Consider the following 18,423-nt stretch of genomic DNA (forward strand, 5'->3'; position numbering starts at 1 on the left):
TGCAACTCTGCAACAAACATTAAATGCAACCTTGTAAATTACATCATTTAGATATTCCCATTTACAGTCCTGTCTTGGGATGTCACTGCTCAATTTACTGCTCTTTAGGCACCTCTTACTCAGCTGCATTTATGTTAAAATATTAACATGAAAAATAAAACAATACACTAAATCTGTGGGAAAATACTAGAAATTAGTAACTTCCTATTCATAACGTGGAATGAAAATTTTTATTAAAAAGTTATTTTGAGTACTGATGAAATCAGACTGAGAAGAATTCTGTCAATCTATAGCCAGTAAAACTACAACTCCAAAGAAAGAATAAACTTCTACTGATAAAAGTATCTTCTTTAAGCAAAAAAAAACCAAACCAGCAATTTGTCTTTCGATTATTTTATGTATTTTTTAAGAGTTGCATATTCTCCATTTTATTCAGATGCTGAGAGAGTATTTAAGGAAACCACTGTAAAACCTTAATGAGATATTGAAGGAAAGTTAGCCAACCAAACCCCACACAAAGCTCCTAAACACACACACGAACACACGAGCTGCAAGCCATGAAACAAATGACTTTCCCAGAAACAAGTCAGTAAGAAAAGAAACCCAAAGCCAAACCAAAAGAAATGAAGAAAAAAAAAAGTAAAAGCACTATAGGGCATACCACAGAAGGTGATACCTGTAACTTGATGAAACAACAACATAAAAAATAAAATGCAATAAAAGACTAACAGAGTATTCCTCCAGTAAGCCCTTCCAGTGTGCACACCTTCTGCACAAGCAATAATGCATGTACCCAACTACACAAGCAATAATAAGTGTAATGGGCACTGGTGACTTGTGTCAGTGGACTTGGCACACATTTACAAAAGAATCTGTAGGACTCAAGCACCTTGACTTTGCTAGCTGTCACTTCCATGACAAATCTGCCCTCTTTCACCTGATAATGGTATTTCTCAAGGGTGGAATAAAAAGTCATTTAGATTGCCATGTCATAAAATTGCTTTCAGTGATTAGATTTTAAAACTAAAAAAGTGTGTTTTTAAAAAGAAAAAAACCATAATAACGATAATAATTTATTTGAAATGTGGGAGGACCCCAAACATCTTATAAATGGGTTTTAAAAATTAAAATCACTAAGAGGAAAAATATCTTTCCTGTGAAGAAATTGATTATCATGGCTTCAGGCATTGAATTGAAGGAGTACTTGCATTATCAATTTAACCTATGCACTGGAACAAATCCCCAAAGTGTTCCCTGAAATTCCTGCAGGAATTTATTCAAAGTGTAGGTTTTCACAAGCTCGTGCAAAATACTCAGAGCACGTAAAAACCACGTGAAAAATGAATTCAATTACTTTCACACATTATTCAATGAGAGAGTGGTGTTTTCATCTCCTTTTTAAGGGAGTAAGTTGCAGATAAAGTGCTTTGGTTTCAAAATTAACATTAATGAATTTCTAATATCCCACAAACATGCAACTATCCTTCTTTTCTATTATAAAGGCTGTTAAAACACCTTTTTCACTGTATTATTAGGAGTAGTCCATGACCTCTTGGGCTGTCATGTATCAAGGTTGATAAATTTATTTTCACACATGGCTTCCAAACATTCTCATAATCCTGTAATTTGGAGGCACTCAGAGAAGAGAGCAAACCTCATCTTTTAGGAATTGCCACATCTACACCATTTTTCCTTAAGTGCTTAGAAGAGTTAACTTCTGGAATTTCTCATTTGAAAAAAGTGTTTTAACATCCTATTTGCAAGAGCATAAAAGCCATTCATTCCTTCAGCAGGTGACAAATACAGAGCTGACAGTACCTTTTAAATACTTCGTACTCGATACAAAACATCAGAAAACAGAACACAGATTAAAGGAAAAACGCAGTAGAGAGACATTTTAGAGAAACGCAATGTAAAACTTCTCCTTGTTTGTAGGAAAGTCAAGTGATGTGCTCATGCTTTTAGTAAGTTGTTATATTCTTACAGTTGTGGTTTGAACACTCTGCTGACCTGGGATTGTGGTGGTGCTGCTAGAGCTACTGTCATCCACGGGCCCAAAGAAATCAAGGTTCAGAAGAGTGGAACCTCCACTAGCTTGAAATTCAGTGACCGTGTTGGTAGGCAGCCATATAGAAGGTAAGCCAAGGGAGGGGTTTATGTGTAAAAAGGGGTAAGACACACACTTGAACATGCAAGTTATAATTAGTACTCAGTACGCAATTTAAAAATCGACATGAAAACAATGCTTACAGTATTAGTTTGTACCTTCTAATATGTTAACAACTTAATTCAGTGCACATTTCCTCATGTACAATGCAGCAAGGAAATCAACACTAGTAACTTTAAAATAGAAATATTTATTTCAATCTAAAAATGAAAGAGAACCAGCACGACCCAGAGAGAGAGATGTGACCAGTTAAAGGGAAACAATATATAGGTCAATTGATAGTTAAAAATAATGGACTTTTTCTCCCCTCACTGAAATTGAAAGCCATTCTTTCATCAGGAAAACTTAGCAGATCCTCCAATAGCAAAGAGCAAAAAGAAAAAAAAAAAACAAACCAAAATTTTATTTAGTGGCTTTAAGCTATTAATTACCATTATCTTAAAGCAGTGTGACCACTGGGTAACAAATGCCACTCTTATGTCCAGTTCCTCACTGGCAAATTATACTGTTCCCCTTTAGTACTAAAACAGAAATCAAACCAAGATACATTTTAAAGTTGTTTGTTAAAAAGAAAGCATGATGATTGACTGAAGTAGTAAGACACCAGACAACAGCAAAAGGGTCCATCCAGGCTTTCCTTCAGCACCATGATATTGCTATCCAAGCTCTTACACCCCGCACATTCTGCAACAACACAGTGTGGCAACACCAGTGCAGTAAGAGATGCACTTTATCTGAGCCTGCCTCTGAACTTGTGTGTCATCAATCAGCTGCCGTCAGCAGGCTCCTTGTAAAGGAGTTTCTCAATAGGTTTCTAGTCTGTCAATTAAACAAATTTCCAGAACTTGTTTTATTTCCTTTGCATGCACTTACATTTCTGACACTGGAGGCAGTGGCACAACTTACTTTGCTATTAAAATAGATATAGGTGAAGGGTCTTTTAGGTGATAACTATATACATTTACAGATACAAACAAGTTTGTAGCTACCTCTTTAATATATTAGCTATAATTAGCTCTATCGTTTAAGCAAAAGTGATAATGAATGAAGTCACATTTTTGAAATATAAAATTATCTTTAAATCTGAAAACTTTCAGCTAAGGAAGTGTATTATTTGCAAACAGTTTGTGGTTAAAATATTGTGCTTTGAAGTAGCCACTTTACAGAAGTTTGTCATTCAGAGGATGTCTAAAGAGATAGCTGACTGGTGAAAAATACTTTTAGGAAGTAAAACTCATCAACCTAAAATGCTCATTTGTTCAGAGTTTCATTATAATCTGCAGTTATACGTAATGAAGTGTTAATATTGCCACTGTGTCACTAGCATATGGCAGGAATCTAAAATAATACTTAACTTCGTATTTTTCAAACTATGTAATACTTCACATAGGGGAACTGTTAATCAGAAAGAAAGCCTGAATTTCCAAAGTTAGGAGTAAGAAATAAGTATTATATATATATTTTTATATATGTGTGTGTGTATATATCTTAAAAAAATAATCAGCAGATAGATGTTTGTCTGAACTTTGTAGCTTTCTTATCTCTAGCTCTGGTGCTAGAGGCTCTACGGAGAGACGTACCATCTAAAGGGTTAGTAAGGCCACTGCTACTCCAGTCAAACTGGACAGGTGGTAGAGATTCCTAGAGTTGAAAAGTCAGAAATCAGATTTTATAGTCAGTTCAGGTTACAACAATGCAAAGCAGTTCAAACAACAGATTCTTTAGCGTCTAAACACTAAAAAAGACAACTAAATGATCAAGCTCCAACTTTTGGGAGGTATGTCTTTTTATAATATGCACTAGAAATCCAAGTATATTTGTTCTACCATAGGAAGTCCATTAAATTCTGATCAGCACAGATTAGAGATTAGGTAACTTCTAACTCAAATAGGATTTGCAAATTAACTAAAACATTAATTGAATAACAAACCTTAAGGCACCATTGAAAATTAAACTATTACTTTCATGGAAGATGAGGCACTTAGCATAAAAAGTTATGTATACACAATTACAGGGCAAATTCAGAACAGTGAAAGCTGTCTTTGTCTTGATCATATATATTATTTATCATAAAACAACCAATCATTCTTTTGGTTTGTTTTGCTCTTAAGAAACACAATCCCCACATGTGAGGGACAAACTATCAACACCCTCTCCACTTCACCCCCTTTAAAAATAAAAGTCCTGCAACTTATTATCCTTTCACAATTACCTCATCTGATCTATATACAAACCATTGGCAGCAATGCTTGAACAAGAAGAGTATGGAAACACTGACTCCTTCTGGGAGCCCTTCCTTGCCTTTTGATTTCCTCTTGTTAAGCCTTTTGGACACAAGCAAGCAGCAGGGACCATGCTCTGCAGGGAAGGTGTGTTCAGGTGCAGTGTGACTTGCAAGCACTGTCTTCCTGTACTCTCAGGACACAAACTGATGGGACAGTAGCAGAAATGTCTGAAAGAAGATGCTACTTCTGTGCATTACACTCTGCTCTCTCCCCATTGAAGTCAACTGGGAAGGGACTGGGAAAGGATGTGCCCTCAACTTCTAAAGAAACACAGTATGGAAGAAAAATGATGGATGTTCTCAGCAACAATCTTTAAAACACATCAGTACTTGTTAAGCTTCCAGTGGCTGAGACATACCTTCTCCTTGCTTTTGTAGAAAATCAGCCTTCATTTTATAATTTTAAAACTTCCCAACATCTGACACTGAAGAAAAATGCAGATTCACTAATCGAGACTGTAGCAACCTGAGGTAGCTTTGTAGCACAATTAAGCTCACTGTAAAAGGCATTTCCTCGGTGCTAGATGTTTGCAGGAAGCAAAACAAAGGGAGGGAGCTTTCTGTATTTACTTGTAGGAAAGATTTTCCTAAGCACGACATTTACTATCGAATGTCTTAAAAATACTTTCAGTACTGAGCACAGCTTGAACAGTACTTTCTCCATGGAGGTTAAGAAACTGATTCTTCACTTTTTACTTTGCTTTGGGAATGGTATTGTGGGCATTGAAATGATTTGCATATAGATATAATGTCAGCAGTGTGGAAGCTCCAGCAGATGAAGTAATGATCACTGTTATCAGCAGCTTGTTTAAACTTTGTCACATGTAAACTATATTAACATTAAAAGAAGTTTGTAGGAAAAGAAAAGGGTAGTGAATATGACAATTTACTAGCTTTCTGCCCTGAGCAAAATGAACTCAAATTGAAATAAAGTGGCTTCCTACCAACTCTTACTGAGGAAAACACCCAGTAGATTTTGTGTCAAAGGCCTGAGTCACAACTGATGACTGCCAGAGCTGCATGGAAAAAGTGGCAGCAATGGCTTGCTAAGAGTTTGCCTTTAATGATGGCCTGACTCTCAGATTTGACAAGGAAAGGACAAAGGATGTGATGAATTCTTCCTAAAGTGGGAAAAAACAAGTCTGACTCCAAATGAATAAGAATATACCAAGTATATTAGTCTGCTCTGTGGGATGAGGCCACTCTGCTGACTTCAACTACTTTGCAAAAGAGAGGGTAAGTAAAGCAGCCCTCACCTACACAGATGCTGACAAGTCCCAATCTACACAGTAGCTAACGAAGTGAAAGGAAAAGGCAGAGGAAAAAGCAAAATTAAACAGAAAGTTTTCTGTTTCTTGTTACCTCAGCCCTAGAAACACCTGAACACAGGCACTGAAACCTCAGCCAGCGGGAACATACCCAGCAAATGGGAATATAATGTTCAGCCTTTCTGAAACAGTGAGGTTGTTAGGTCATTACAATTATTATTTTAGTTACATGCTTTAAGGAAAAGTGCCCAATCTAGGAGAATACTGAGAAATGGACCTCATTGCTTTCACTCCTCAAGACCTCCATCTTAGATTACAGGACACAGTACAGAAATGAAAAAGTATACTCAGCTGTCAAAGTACTATTCTGAATGTTAAGGAAGTAAGAAAGAGGAAATTAAAATGCCTGCGTGTTTTACTGCATCATATTTCACTTTGATACAAGTGAGAGATGTTTTCACACAGTAATTTTAGAATGCATTATGTAAGAGCTCTCATAATCCAAAAAAGTAAAATGTAAATGTTTGTGTCTGTGCCAATAATTACTCAAGGAAAATTAAACAAAATTAAAAAAAAAAGGCAGCATTTTGTTTTCTTAAAGCTGGGCAAAAAGAATAAAAGGACTTGTAATACAAATAGAAGGTCAATATTCAGATGGATCCCAAAAATGAGCATCATACACATTCCAGAAAAAGCTTTACATGCAAGTAATTCATACATTTCATTGTGTGTATTCATTGGCAAAATTTTACCAGTTCTGAAAATTGCTCTTTTCCAACAACCCCTTTACACAGCTGTCACATCTGAGAATAACAGCAAGTTCTGTAGCATCTCTTACCCGCAAATCTTTCTTTCTTACTCTGTCAACAAAGCTACACACACTCTCACACTCTTGGATCTTTCTCACACATATAACTGGAGAGCAGTTCCTGATGGAGCCTTTGGCTGGTGGCCAATAATATGGTAGTTTGCATCTGTCATTGTTAGAAGTCCTGATGGTCTCTTATGTAATTAAAAGTGTTTTTAGAGACTGTCACCCCATGGGGTTTAATTAAGGTTCAGTCCCTAATAGCCACCAAGTGTAAAATGTATATTTCTATTATAACCTGATCCCTAATTCAGTGGCTTACATGCAAGCAGATGTGCTGTAAGAGGCACCTGCAGAAAAGAAGCACTGGTAATTTTCTTCTAGAAAGGTCTGGGTCACTGCAGATTTTTATTCCAATATAAAACTTACTAAGTAAAACTTGGCAGGTAACCCTGCAAAAGAAACATAGTCCCAAACGGAAAGAAGAGAATGCTTTGAAGCAATAGCAGAAGAGCAAAAGTATCTGGACAACTTTCTTCAAAAAATGTAAAGAGAAGCAGATAAATAAACTTTAAAACAACATTAACCAGAAAACAGTATCAAACCAAGAGAAGGCAGTCATCATTAAGTCCAGACAGCAACCCTTTAGACAAACACTGGAACATATTTTGCATGCACTGCCTGAAGACTTGGCTGTCATTTAGAAGCCCACTAGAGCTGTACAAAAAAGAAGAGAAAGGCACCTGTCTTGGGTCTCACAATCAAAGGGTGCCTATTTCACCAGCCACTCCTTACACCTGATGTGCCTTGACAAAGCCTTTTACTTCAGCCCTGTGAAGTCTTTGAGACACCATGCTTAGATCAAGGCAACAGTAATCAGGGGATTATTTCATATTCTGTTTACTGCCTTACAGTTATGAGCACAGAGGAGCAGAGAAATAAACCCCTCAATTGTCAAGATAAACAACAGATCAAAAAAGAATTTAGATTCCACCTTCAAATATAAAAGAGAATGACTCTACAAAAATCATCTTTATACAATAAACTAATGTGACAATCCAGTCAGTGACTTGCTTGAGAACTCAATTTCAAAACCCTTGTCCTTATAGCTTAAATGGCTCAGATGGAAATTTGTCCACTCTATTTCCCCAGCCTAACTCAGTGAGACCCACTGGAGGGAATGAAGGCAAAACATTCAGAGTTTGTATCATAACTAGGAAGAAACATTGCACCTCATTTGCTGCTTTTTACCTCATTCTATTAGTTCTAAAGTTCTCCATTTTAAATCTCTGCATGCTTTTGTCTGCTTTCCTACAACAAAAACATTTAGGAGGCATTCCTGTGTTTCTACAAATGTTCTTTCCACTATTACTTTCGCCTCATCAGTCTTCCAAAGTCTTATTCCCTTAGCAGGAAGTCATACACATACATGCACAGACACTGATCTGTATACAAGCGCCATAAATGCCAGCCCTCAGAGGAGAACTTTTCCCCGAGCAAAGAACATGAATCTATCAACCAGAGCCTCTCCTTCCAAAGAGAATGTCAATATTCTGAAGTTTCTGAAAATATGGATAAATCTTCATTCTGAAAATGGAGGAATTTAGAAGTTTAACTAAATAATTACACATTAACCAGGTACACTAAAGAAATACTTGAATTGCTGCACCTAAATAACTTGCACTTAGAATAAGTTTCAGAATAAGAATAATTTTAGAATAAGAAGTTTCAGAGTCCACTAAAACTGCTTGTATTTCTACTGATGTGTGTTTGTAGCATAGCTCCTAATGAAATGTTTGGGCACATCATCTTATTACCACAACAATCTGGAATATTCTGAAAGAGCCACTTACTTGCACAACGTGACATGAAACTGGATTTTCCCCAAAGCAAACAGAAGCCACCAATCATTGACAGAAGATGAGACCAAGAAAGAAAGGAGGTCTCTGAGGTGGAGAATTGATCGTTCATGCCCTAAAAGTTTCAGAATGTCATCTAACTGTAGCCTCCTAGAGTTCTGAATGGTTACAATCTCTAACCCATCTCTTCCCCAAAAGCTTATTGTAGTGTTTTTCTCTTTGGAAAAGCTAACTTAATGCCAACAGTGCAGACAGCACAGAAGCTTCTCAGATGTACTCATGGACCACAACTATTGAACAGAGACGGCCTTATCAGAACAAGCTGTAGGCCAAGATTATCACACTGTGACAAGTAATGGGAAATTCTCTAGCAGGAATTCATAATTGCAGGGAAAGAGAGACTTTGCTAAGTAGAGATTCTTATTTTCAGCACTATGACTGTCAAGCAACTGAGAAAATGGCACTTGTCAGGGATGTTGTTACTTCAGGCTCTTGCAGCTCTCTACACTGTTTAGTGTATGGCTTAATTTATGTTTCCTCCTCTGTAAAAAAGGGTACTTTGGATGCTGCAAAAAGACTCTGAAATTTTCCTACTTTCTTACCACACAGTAGATTTCTACAGGTCAGACTATTTGCAGTAATCACTGTTGTTACCTTTTCTTATATCCATTTCAGCTGCTCAGTTCCACCACATATGAGGAGAGCACAGGAAGCACCAAAGGTGTATTGCTTTATAAAGCAATGTGAGCTCCGAGCCCACTGACAAACTGCTGCTCAACAATGAAAGAGAATTCTCCTCTGCTACAAGCATGTCACACTTAGAGCTCTGCAGTGTGGCAGAGCAAGGACTGCAAGAACATCACTACAGTCACAAGTACCTACTGTTAAGGTTAGGTGTAGCCCAAGAATAATTCTCTCTGGAATGCCTTCAATCAGAAGTCACGAGCATAGCAGGTAACTGAAGATGCTGGGTGGATTAAACAAGACCTGCACTTAGGAGGGACACAGCTGAGTCTCTCCTGAGCTGAATATGTACTGAGCATCACTGTAATGAGACTGAAAACGAAGTATCTCTGCATATCCCATTAGCTTGTTGACAACCACACACATTGCAACATGCATGGCATTCAAGTGCTCCTCTAATATCCTTACATCAAAACAACAGCAACAAAGAACTCGTGAAATTCAAAAGCTCACCCCTAAACTCCTCTGAATTAATTTTGTATCAGGCTTTAAAGACAGAGAAGCCAGCAAAGCAACTGTGTGTAATGGATAATTCCATAAAATGTGGCACAAAGGGCCGAGAGAATTCATACAATCAAAAAGTCAGACACGCATGCTTGTAATGACCACACCCAAAATCTCTCTCCAGGCAGCTGGGCTGCTTTTCCTGACACTCTGAAGAAGAAAGGGCAAAAGAAATGAACATGAATAGTAAAAATGTAAATAGGATCATTCAGAAAATCGAGTCCTAACCAACATGTAGAACAACCTCCAACAAGAAGCTCCAGAATAAGCAAAGATGAAGAACCTTAGCCAGAGGTCAGATGAGTCTAACATTACATATAAAATCTGTCTACCTGCCCACTGCCTTTGAGAGCAAACTGCTTTGTAACAGTAAGGATCATCAGGACTCTGAAATGGTGGCCACCAATTGCTACAGCCTCATCACAGGGACTCCCAGTCACACATGAAAAGCAGATCCAAGAGCAGGACTTCATCTGACACAAGCAACACCTGCCTTTTACATACAGGTGTCTTTGAATACACCATCCAGATATGTTCAACAAAGAGGCATCCCATTATTTCCCTCATTCTTTCTTTGCCTCTCCTCATCCTTCTCTCCCTGTTTTTTACCTGGAACTGATCAGATGCACATGTGCTCATCTCTGGTGATACAGGAGGTGTCTGTCCTATTGAAGCTATTTTTTCTGCTGCAGATATTGGTTTCAAAGGTTCCTTGGTAGGTTCTAACATACCCTGAATAAACAAACAACAAACAAGTAAATAAATAATCTAATTTAAAAAAAAATACTTGCACACACAGACATATTTACAGGCATTTCAAGAACTGCAGATGCCAAAAACTAGAACACACTACTAGGTAGTACTACCCTCAACTAAGAGCTTGGGGGTAACCATGTATCTCTGGGACACTTTCAGTGTGTTGAGAGGGGCAGGAGTAGATGGAGCAGGGGAAAAATCATCATGGGTCCTTAGGCCTAAGAAACATTTCAGAGCTAGTAACAAAAACCCAAGTGTTGAGCTGGAGCTTGCTTTCAACTTTCAATAGTGTAATTTAAGCTGGAGAAAACAGTTACTTGATAAGGTGATGTCTTCTCCTCCCAGTTGTGTGTAGACTATTCCAGAAATATCAAATGACCCATCACAGAAGTACAACTGCATTCATTCCATTTCAACAATTAAGTAATCCAAAAGAAACAAACCAAATGATCAGTTTTCAGAATGATACCAAGAATGATAATTACTGAGATGGAAATAAACGCATTAAGAAGCATTAAGAAAATAAATTCACATTTTTAATTTTAAGCAAACAATTCAAATATGAATAGTGTTATGAAAAATGTCTTGAAAAAACCGAGGGTCAGAAGATGTACAGAAAGCTCAAAGTTTGCACTGAGACATGCCAACCATCCGAGAACAACGAGAAACTCCCAAACAAAAGCACGGGATTTGCAACTACAGCATTTTAAACCATTCTCAGAAAGTCACCTGCCAAGATCAACTGTTTCACAAATGTTTCTACACCGTATTAGGGGAGCTTTGAATTTACCCACCAGTTAAATAATTTATTTTGGACAGCAGAGAAACACAGAAAGCAATGTGGAAACAGAAAGCAACAAGACCCTTCACTCCTACTATTGCTGCTATCCAGCTTATTGTGTGCAAAAGTATATTAAAAATTTAGGAGACAATTAATCAGCAACAAGAATCTGTTGCAAAAAATAACTGCATGTGTTGCAAACATAGTCCTGCTCACAAACAGGAAGAAAAAAGCAATATCTCAGAGTTGTTTTAACTACCTGTATCAGAATACCATGTTGACATCCAAAGTAGTACACAAGCTGACCTTGATGCATGAAAAAAACTGTAGAAGCCACTCTATAAAATTAACCTACATAATTAAATCAGCCTAATATAAACCAAAGAAAACTATTTTTTTACTATTCCATTTGTGGATGATCATATGAAAACATAGGTGTGTTTGTCTGTGTGTATACATATACACGCACTGTTTTTTGAGAAAAAAAGAACATTTATTCTGCTGAGACAAGCAAAAATCACAAACCTTATCTTCTCCCTGTTTTTACCAAATACTTCTTTCACTTAAAATCAAGTATGTGCTTGCACACATAATGAAAATGATTTATTTGATAATTCTTTTCTAGCATTTCTACTGATGCCTAAGCCGTAACTGTACTCACAAAAATATCTCTCAGCACGCTTGGTGTTTAATGTAATTTAATATATTTCATTATATGATGTTACTTGAACTATAACAAAAAATAATACTAAAAAAAGCTTACCAGTCCTGCTGCATACATGGGTACTATAACAGGCTGCTTCTTGTTGCCTGTAAAGAGCTGATAAAACAAAGAATTTACTTAAGAGTTTCTTCTATGTCAGCGATGGAAATGTTTTTCAATGCTACATAATTTAAATAAGGTTAGTATCACAGAATAAATACTATGTTAATTATAACACAGTGGTTAAAAACTAATGCAACTACTTATATTAATAGGGTTGTAAAAGGTTGCCAGGTGGTCTGTCATGAACAGCCATGTTCTGTGCAACTATGCAATTAGGAGAAGGCATTCACACAAAACACTTCCACCTGATTCTACTTATAAAGCAGCTTCCTTATTTAGAAAGGCAGTTTTGCTGGCAGACTCACAATATTTCTTGTGTCAATTCCCAGGGAGCACAGAAGCTTTTTGTTGCTGTGGGAGCCACCCCACTGGTATCTCAGTCCGTATGCATCGTGGATGTCCTGCAGCTCTGCCCACACGTCCATCAGTTCCCTGCACAACCCATCATAAATCAAGTCATCATTCAGAAAAACAGCTTAGCAGCCTGGAATATTTATTCTGGTTTTTAATGCAAGTGACTTATTATACATTCCAATTAAATTTATGCCCAAGCACAATACCCAGGGGAAGTAAAACTGCACAGTGTTCTCAGAACAATTACAGTTCAGACTTCTTACTGGAAAATGATGTTCACGGCAGACAGGACAAAGCCCACTTAGACTTCATCATCACATGAATAAATACAGTAATTTATAGCAAGTGTAACTAATAAGACATATTTGGTTAATTCAGAGACATTATTGAAAAGAAGATGATAGGCTGCTGAGTTGCTAAGTGAAGTACTCCTGGTGTATGTAGTCACTGAAAACTAGAATTCTGATAGACAGATGATTTTCACTCAATGGCTTCTCAAAACACTTGAAGCAAACACCTCATTTTAAATTAATGCCATACGTGTTTCAAGCTCATCTTATATTTGTTGCATTGTGGTTTCTTACCCAGTACTTCCTAAGGTCTCCTCAGTTGTTATCTGCTTTTCACCTGCTTCCAGCAAATGATTCAAGGAACTTATTTCTTCTTCAATTTCAGCAACAGGAATGGAAGGAAAACAGACTTCAAATATTCGTTCCAGACGACTTAGCAATGTTGTCTATACCAAAGAGAAAATATTTATGTCAAATTTTGCTAACTGCTATAAAGGTAAGTCCAATAAAAACAACTTATAGCTAACATGAGATTTCATTTACCACAAAATATTAACTGTCAGAGGACCACAAGACTCTTTAAACACCAAATACGGGCTAGGATCCTGTACAGCAAACAGTAAGGATCTTGCCCTCTGCAAAGTGAGTTCTTAGAGAAGTGTCCAAAGTCACTCTGTTAGAAATTAGCAGAAAATGTATGCAATAAAATGTATGCTATATAAGGATAATGTCTCGGCAATATAAACAGCATATATTGGAACTAATGGTTTCCAGACATTTTAATTCCAAAGCATGCACTGGGCCCTGGCAGATGGATCTAACATGAAAAACAAAGTCAAACAACCTCCTGACCTCACAAAAACAAAAAAATCCCCCCCCTTTTTTTCTGACAAGCATAGTATGCTTTCTTCTTTTCAAGTTCTTCCCTTATGTTTCTCTTTTCTCTTTAGTATTTCCATATAGACAGGATTTCAACTTCTTGTACCTCTGTTAACTGGTCTTGGACATCAGATGTACTAATGATATGGATTTTTTTTCCCAACCCATTAAAAACAGGTAAGCATCAAGCTTTTATTATTGATTAAAATACCAATTTTTCAATGGTATTTTTTGCAAGGTATGCTTGTAAAAATTAAATTAAAGCATTTTTAAATGTACTCATTTTTGCCGGAAACACCTGAATCTCTTTTCTTGCTAAGGAAAGGAGGCACAAGCCTGGCATTCAGTCGAGTGTTTCCATCTTTCTAGTTTAGTGTTCCTCAACAACCACTTTTCCAGTGCTCTGCTGCAACACACACAGGGCAGCATCCAGCAGCTCCAGCACCTGCTTTTCTACTGGGGAAATGGAAAAGAAACAGAGTAGGCAGAAATCCCAGGAGCATCCCACGGCGTGTGCTGTTTTAGCTGTGCCAGCAGAGCCCTCCTGTGGAGATGCAGCATATTCCAGCAACAATGTTGAATTTACACACATAAGCCTCAAAACAGAGGGTTTTTTTGTTACAACTGAGATGATTTAAAGCTCAGAAAAGCAAGGCTGTAGGAGGAAGTTACCTATTTTAGTTAGGCAAATCGATACAACTGGGACAAACCTTCATGCAGCAAAACATCTGCCTCACAATTCCAAGAATTATCTGCAACATTTCTTATTTGAACTTTTAGCTGAAAATTTGCCTTGTCTCTCATCTCAGCTAAGCAACTCATTGACCATGTACATTAGCAAACATAACAGAGGTAAACATGTTATCAGAATATCTGCATTCTGTATTGGAGTTGGGGTGATGAGTCAGGAACTGGGATCGAGTCTGTCCAGACTATTCTTTCTGTTCAGCCACTAACTGCAAAAAACAGGAAAATTAATTAGCTTAGAGCATCAGCTCTTGAGTTTACTGCCTGTGAAAGAAATGTCTGAGAGGGACAGCCACCAGGTACAGTCACTTGCAAACCATAATGTAAAAATGTGCAAAGATCTGAATTCAGAGCACACCTGACTCACCCTGTTTTGTTTTGTGTGTTTGTTTCTTCTTCATTACCTCTCCGGTAAATTCTAACCATAATGAGCCATGTTCTAAAGTAAATTTTCCTTTTAATAATCTCTCAATGCTCAGTCATTCTGGCCATACACTAAGTTGCAATACTTGTAGGCTGTTTCCTGTTTGTTGACCAGAACTAAGACACTACCTTATATTTTTAGGAAGTAAAACTAAACAGTATTCCACATTCTAGCCTAATGCTTCACACTAACACAGTAAAACATACACTGCTTCAGTTTTAAACCTTAACTTTGCCTACAATATATCACTTCCCCTTATCTTACATTAACAGGTGATGCTTACTTCACTTCTGTAATACAGCAAGAGTACAAATCCCCAGGGAAAAGCAAGAGGCAGATGAATGGCATTGGATCATGGAAACAGCAAGGCATCACATTTCTTGAAAAGGATCAACACTTGAGAACATGCTAGTAACTAAAAATATGCTTGCTTAGGTAATGACAGAATTAACAGAAGATCTCCAAGAACCAAGCAGAATCTCAGTCAATGTCACATTTCAAATGTGAGTTTAAGAATTGTGCCAAAATTTCAGGAACAGTTTAACTATAGCACTCTTTACACTTCCTGTCATCTTTTCTAAATTCCCAGTCATGCTTAGCCCTTATTTCTATATGACAAAGAATGGTTTCCATAGCAAACCAGAATAATTAATTCTGTACGTGCAAATGGACAAAGGGATGAGTGCACAAGCACACACCTCCACGCAGTGGCAATGGAAGCAGCTGAACTTGTTTTTGTAACTGGTGATGAAATCCTGTGGTCACAGCTTCCAGGTATTAAGGGCATCACCAAGATTTTAAAGCTGGTAAATGTCCACCTCCTACAAACTTTAATCTATTGTTGCATAAATCAGACTGCAAAAAAATACTGTGGATGACCGGAAGTAATGTCATGTCTGTCTTTCTGGAAAAAAAAAAGGCAGAAACCAAGAATTTTTATCCACTTCTCATGTCACTAAAAGTATTTGATACATGATTGTTCTCCATGGCTATTCAAGAAGAATAATTCTTGAAGGCACTTACAGAAGATGTGAAAAGGCTACAGCTGCCTTTAAACATTAGCTGTGATTCTCCAAACAGTTGATAAATAGATAAATAAATTTATTAATTTATTGATAAATTTAAAGCTTCATAGTTTCTGTAAATGCATTTTGGTAGACACTTAAGATATGTGGTAATCACCACCAGAACCAAACAAAGTATCAGAGATACTTTTTTAAAATAAGCATAACCACAGGATTAGTATTTATCTCTGTGGCAATTAAACAGGGGTCAAGATCCACTCCTCACAGCTGAAAGCCCAAAGTACTTGGTTTACACAATTTAATTTTTCTTCTTCTCCACCACAAGGTCATACAATCCACGAACTCCTTCAACACAGCAATTCTTCACTGACCACACAGCACACCAAATCCTCCACAGCTCCTCCCACACGAACCCAACAGTGACAGGTCACTGCCTTTCTTCAGAGCTATGAAAAAAGGAGATAATAAAATTTGCCATAAAAACAACGCACTTAAGTCCCACTACAGAAACAGCAGACACAGTGGACACAAATGGCAGTTTTCACCATGTAACTCCTGTAATGCTTCTGTGGGTGAAGTTTTGGGGAACTCTGTGTGCAAAAGTGGAAAAAACCAGTCTTGCTTCTCTCCATGGTTCTGGTCCCATATAAGCTACAAGAATTCATCCAGGTGAACTCTCCTTCAAAAAGTGGAGTGGCACTTTGTCCTTCCATCCTCTCCCCTTTCCTGGAGGGCACAGTCCCATTTTTTAACACAAGCCCTTATTTTCCCTTAGGAAATCTCTTACATCCCAAGCATCACTGCTCTGGCAGCCTCCAGAGGTGCTTTAAGAAGGGGAGAGTCAAAAACAGAGCATGCCTTCAACCCTCCTCATCCTGCTACCAAGAAAAGAGGTCACAGAGGAAACAACACAACTCTGGGATGTTTGCCTCTACCAAACACCAAACTGGAAGACCTAAGAATAAATAAAAACAGTGTAACAGTTAAATTGTTGAGCATGTTTAGATATTCAAGCTTACGTGAAAAGTAATAAAAGAAAAAACATTAAAGGAGATGGAAATGAGCCTATGAAAGATCCAAGATACTAAACATATAAAGCAGGAAAGGAATAAAGTCCATATGGACATGACTGGCTTCTGGTTGGAACTCAGAAGCTGAATGAAAGCTCTCAAAAAATGACAGAACAAAGCTCAGGGGCCAAGAAAAGAAAATTATTAACCACTGAGATTTTATTTAACTTAAATCATGAACTCACTGTTCTGCAGAGTGCCTAGCACAGCTTTTTATGACTATTTTAATAAAATAAAGGTTAAATGAGAAACTGCCTTTGCTGGGTTTTTTTAACAACCAAAACAATTTTCTGGTAACACATTTGCCTGTGAAGAGCTAAGTAGCCATTTACTCTTCTACCTTCACCATGTGTGTGTAAGGGATGGGTGTATTTGGGGTTTTTGTTTGGTCAGTTTTAGTGATGTTCTTGGAGTATTTTGGGGTGGTGGGTTTGGGGATTTTTGAAGAGCTAAACTTCATGACCATATAGCTAACACAAGGGAGCTGAAGAACCAATTTCAATGGATGCAACTCACCACGGGGAACACACAATCAACTTCCTCAAAATTTTCTGGACTCAAGCATTAAACGAAGTTAAATGGTTAACTAAAACCACACAAGCAATCAAACAAATATCTAAGTTCTCAATTAAATGCTGACAACTTTTTCTTTGAATCAGCTTATGGACTGTTTAAACTATGAATCCATTTCCTTTTCACATAGGAACAATTTCTTTGTCTGAAGCACAGGCAACACCTCCTCAGAAGCAATGGGACAGCAGCTGCAGGCAGAAAAACTCCTGAGTAAAGAAGACAAGCAAAGCTTACAAAGAACACTAGTTTAACTTCTCATGTTTCAAATGTGATGGCTTGTCTCCATCCCCAGTTTAAAAGCAGGTTAATATAAGGTAGTGCCATATATTTCTTAGGTGTAAAAAACTGAATTGAAATATATGTTTTTATTTACATGGGAAATTTATAATGGAAACACTCGTCCCAAACTGAGATTTGCAAGGCAGAAAGAGGATGACACAATGACCAGAGCTAAAGAGCTGAAAAAACCTCCATCAACATAAAATGAGGATTTTTTTAAACAATAATTTAAAGAATTAAATAAGGCCATGTTAGTCCTAAATATCCCAAACCCATTTTAAAAGAGTAACTATACAAGTTTTGAGCTCAGCTGCAAAGCAAATCTGAAAATGTAGTGGCTTAAGGGAAAAAATAAGAGATTAAGACTTTTTTCTGGACTCAAGCATTAAACGAAGTTAAATGGTTAACTAAAACCACATAAGCAATCAAACAAATATCTATGTTCTCAATTAAATGCTCACAGCTTTTTCTATGAATCAGCTTATGGACTGTTTAAACTATGAATCCATTTCCTTTTCACATAGGAACAATTTCTTTGTCTGAAGCACAGGCAACACCTCCTCAGAAGCAATGGGACAGCAGCTGCAGGCAGAAAAACTCCTGAGTAAAGAAGACAAGCAAAGCTTACAAAGAACACTAGTTTAACTTCTCATGTTTCAAATGTGATGGCTTGTCTCCATCCCCAGTTTAAAAGCAGGTTAATATAAGGTAGTGCCATATATTTCTTAGGTGTAAAAAACTGAATTGAAATATATGTTTTTATTTACATGGGAAATTTATAATGG

General features: G+C 37.2%; 1 protein-coding gene across 4 annotated transcripts in view; it reads right to left on the reverse strand.

Annotated features, from left to right (window-relative positions):
- The window catches only part of AFTPH (aftiphilin), a 42,629-nt gene that overhangs the window by 8,935 nt on the left and 15,271 nt on the right, over positions 1-18,423 (reverse strand). Inside the window, exons 3-8 of one of the 4 annotated variants that reach the window (XR_005955917.1) lie at positions 12,936-13,087; positions 12,303-12,429; positions 11,935-11,991; positions 10,244-10,366; positions 3,748-3,808; positions 2,011-2,182 (exon numbers count right to left, since the gene is read on the reverse strand). Coding sequence is in view for 2 of the 4 variants with exons in the window: in XM_041476989.1 (XP_041332923.1) it covers positions 2,011-2,094; positions 3,748-3,808; positions 10,244-10,366; positions 11,935-11,991; positions 12,303-12,429; positions 12,936-13,087 (604 nt within the window). In the remaining 2 variants the exon portion in view is untranslated. The remainder of the gene's footprint in view (positions 1-2,010; positions 2,183-3,747; positions 3,809-10,243; positions 10,367-11,934; positions 11,992-12,302; positions 12,430-12,935; positions 13,088-18,423) is intronic. The other 3 variants (XM_041476989.1, XM_041476990.1, XR_005955918.1) reach the window with 3 other exon arrangements.

This window comes from Pyrgilauda ruficollis, unplaced genomic scaffold (assembly GCF_017590135.1).
Source record: "Pyrgilauda ruficollis isolate IOZ18807 unplaced genomic scaffold, ASM1759013v1 scaffold4, whole genome shotgun sequence".
In the NCBI taxonomy this organism is placed as follows: domain Eukaryota; kingdom Metazoa; phylum Chordata; class Aves; order Passeriformes; family Passeridae; genus Pyrgilauda; species Pyrgilauda ruficollis.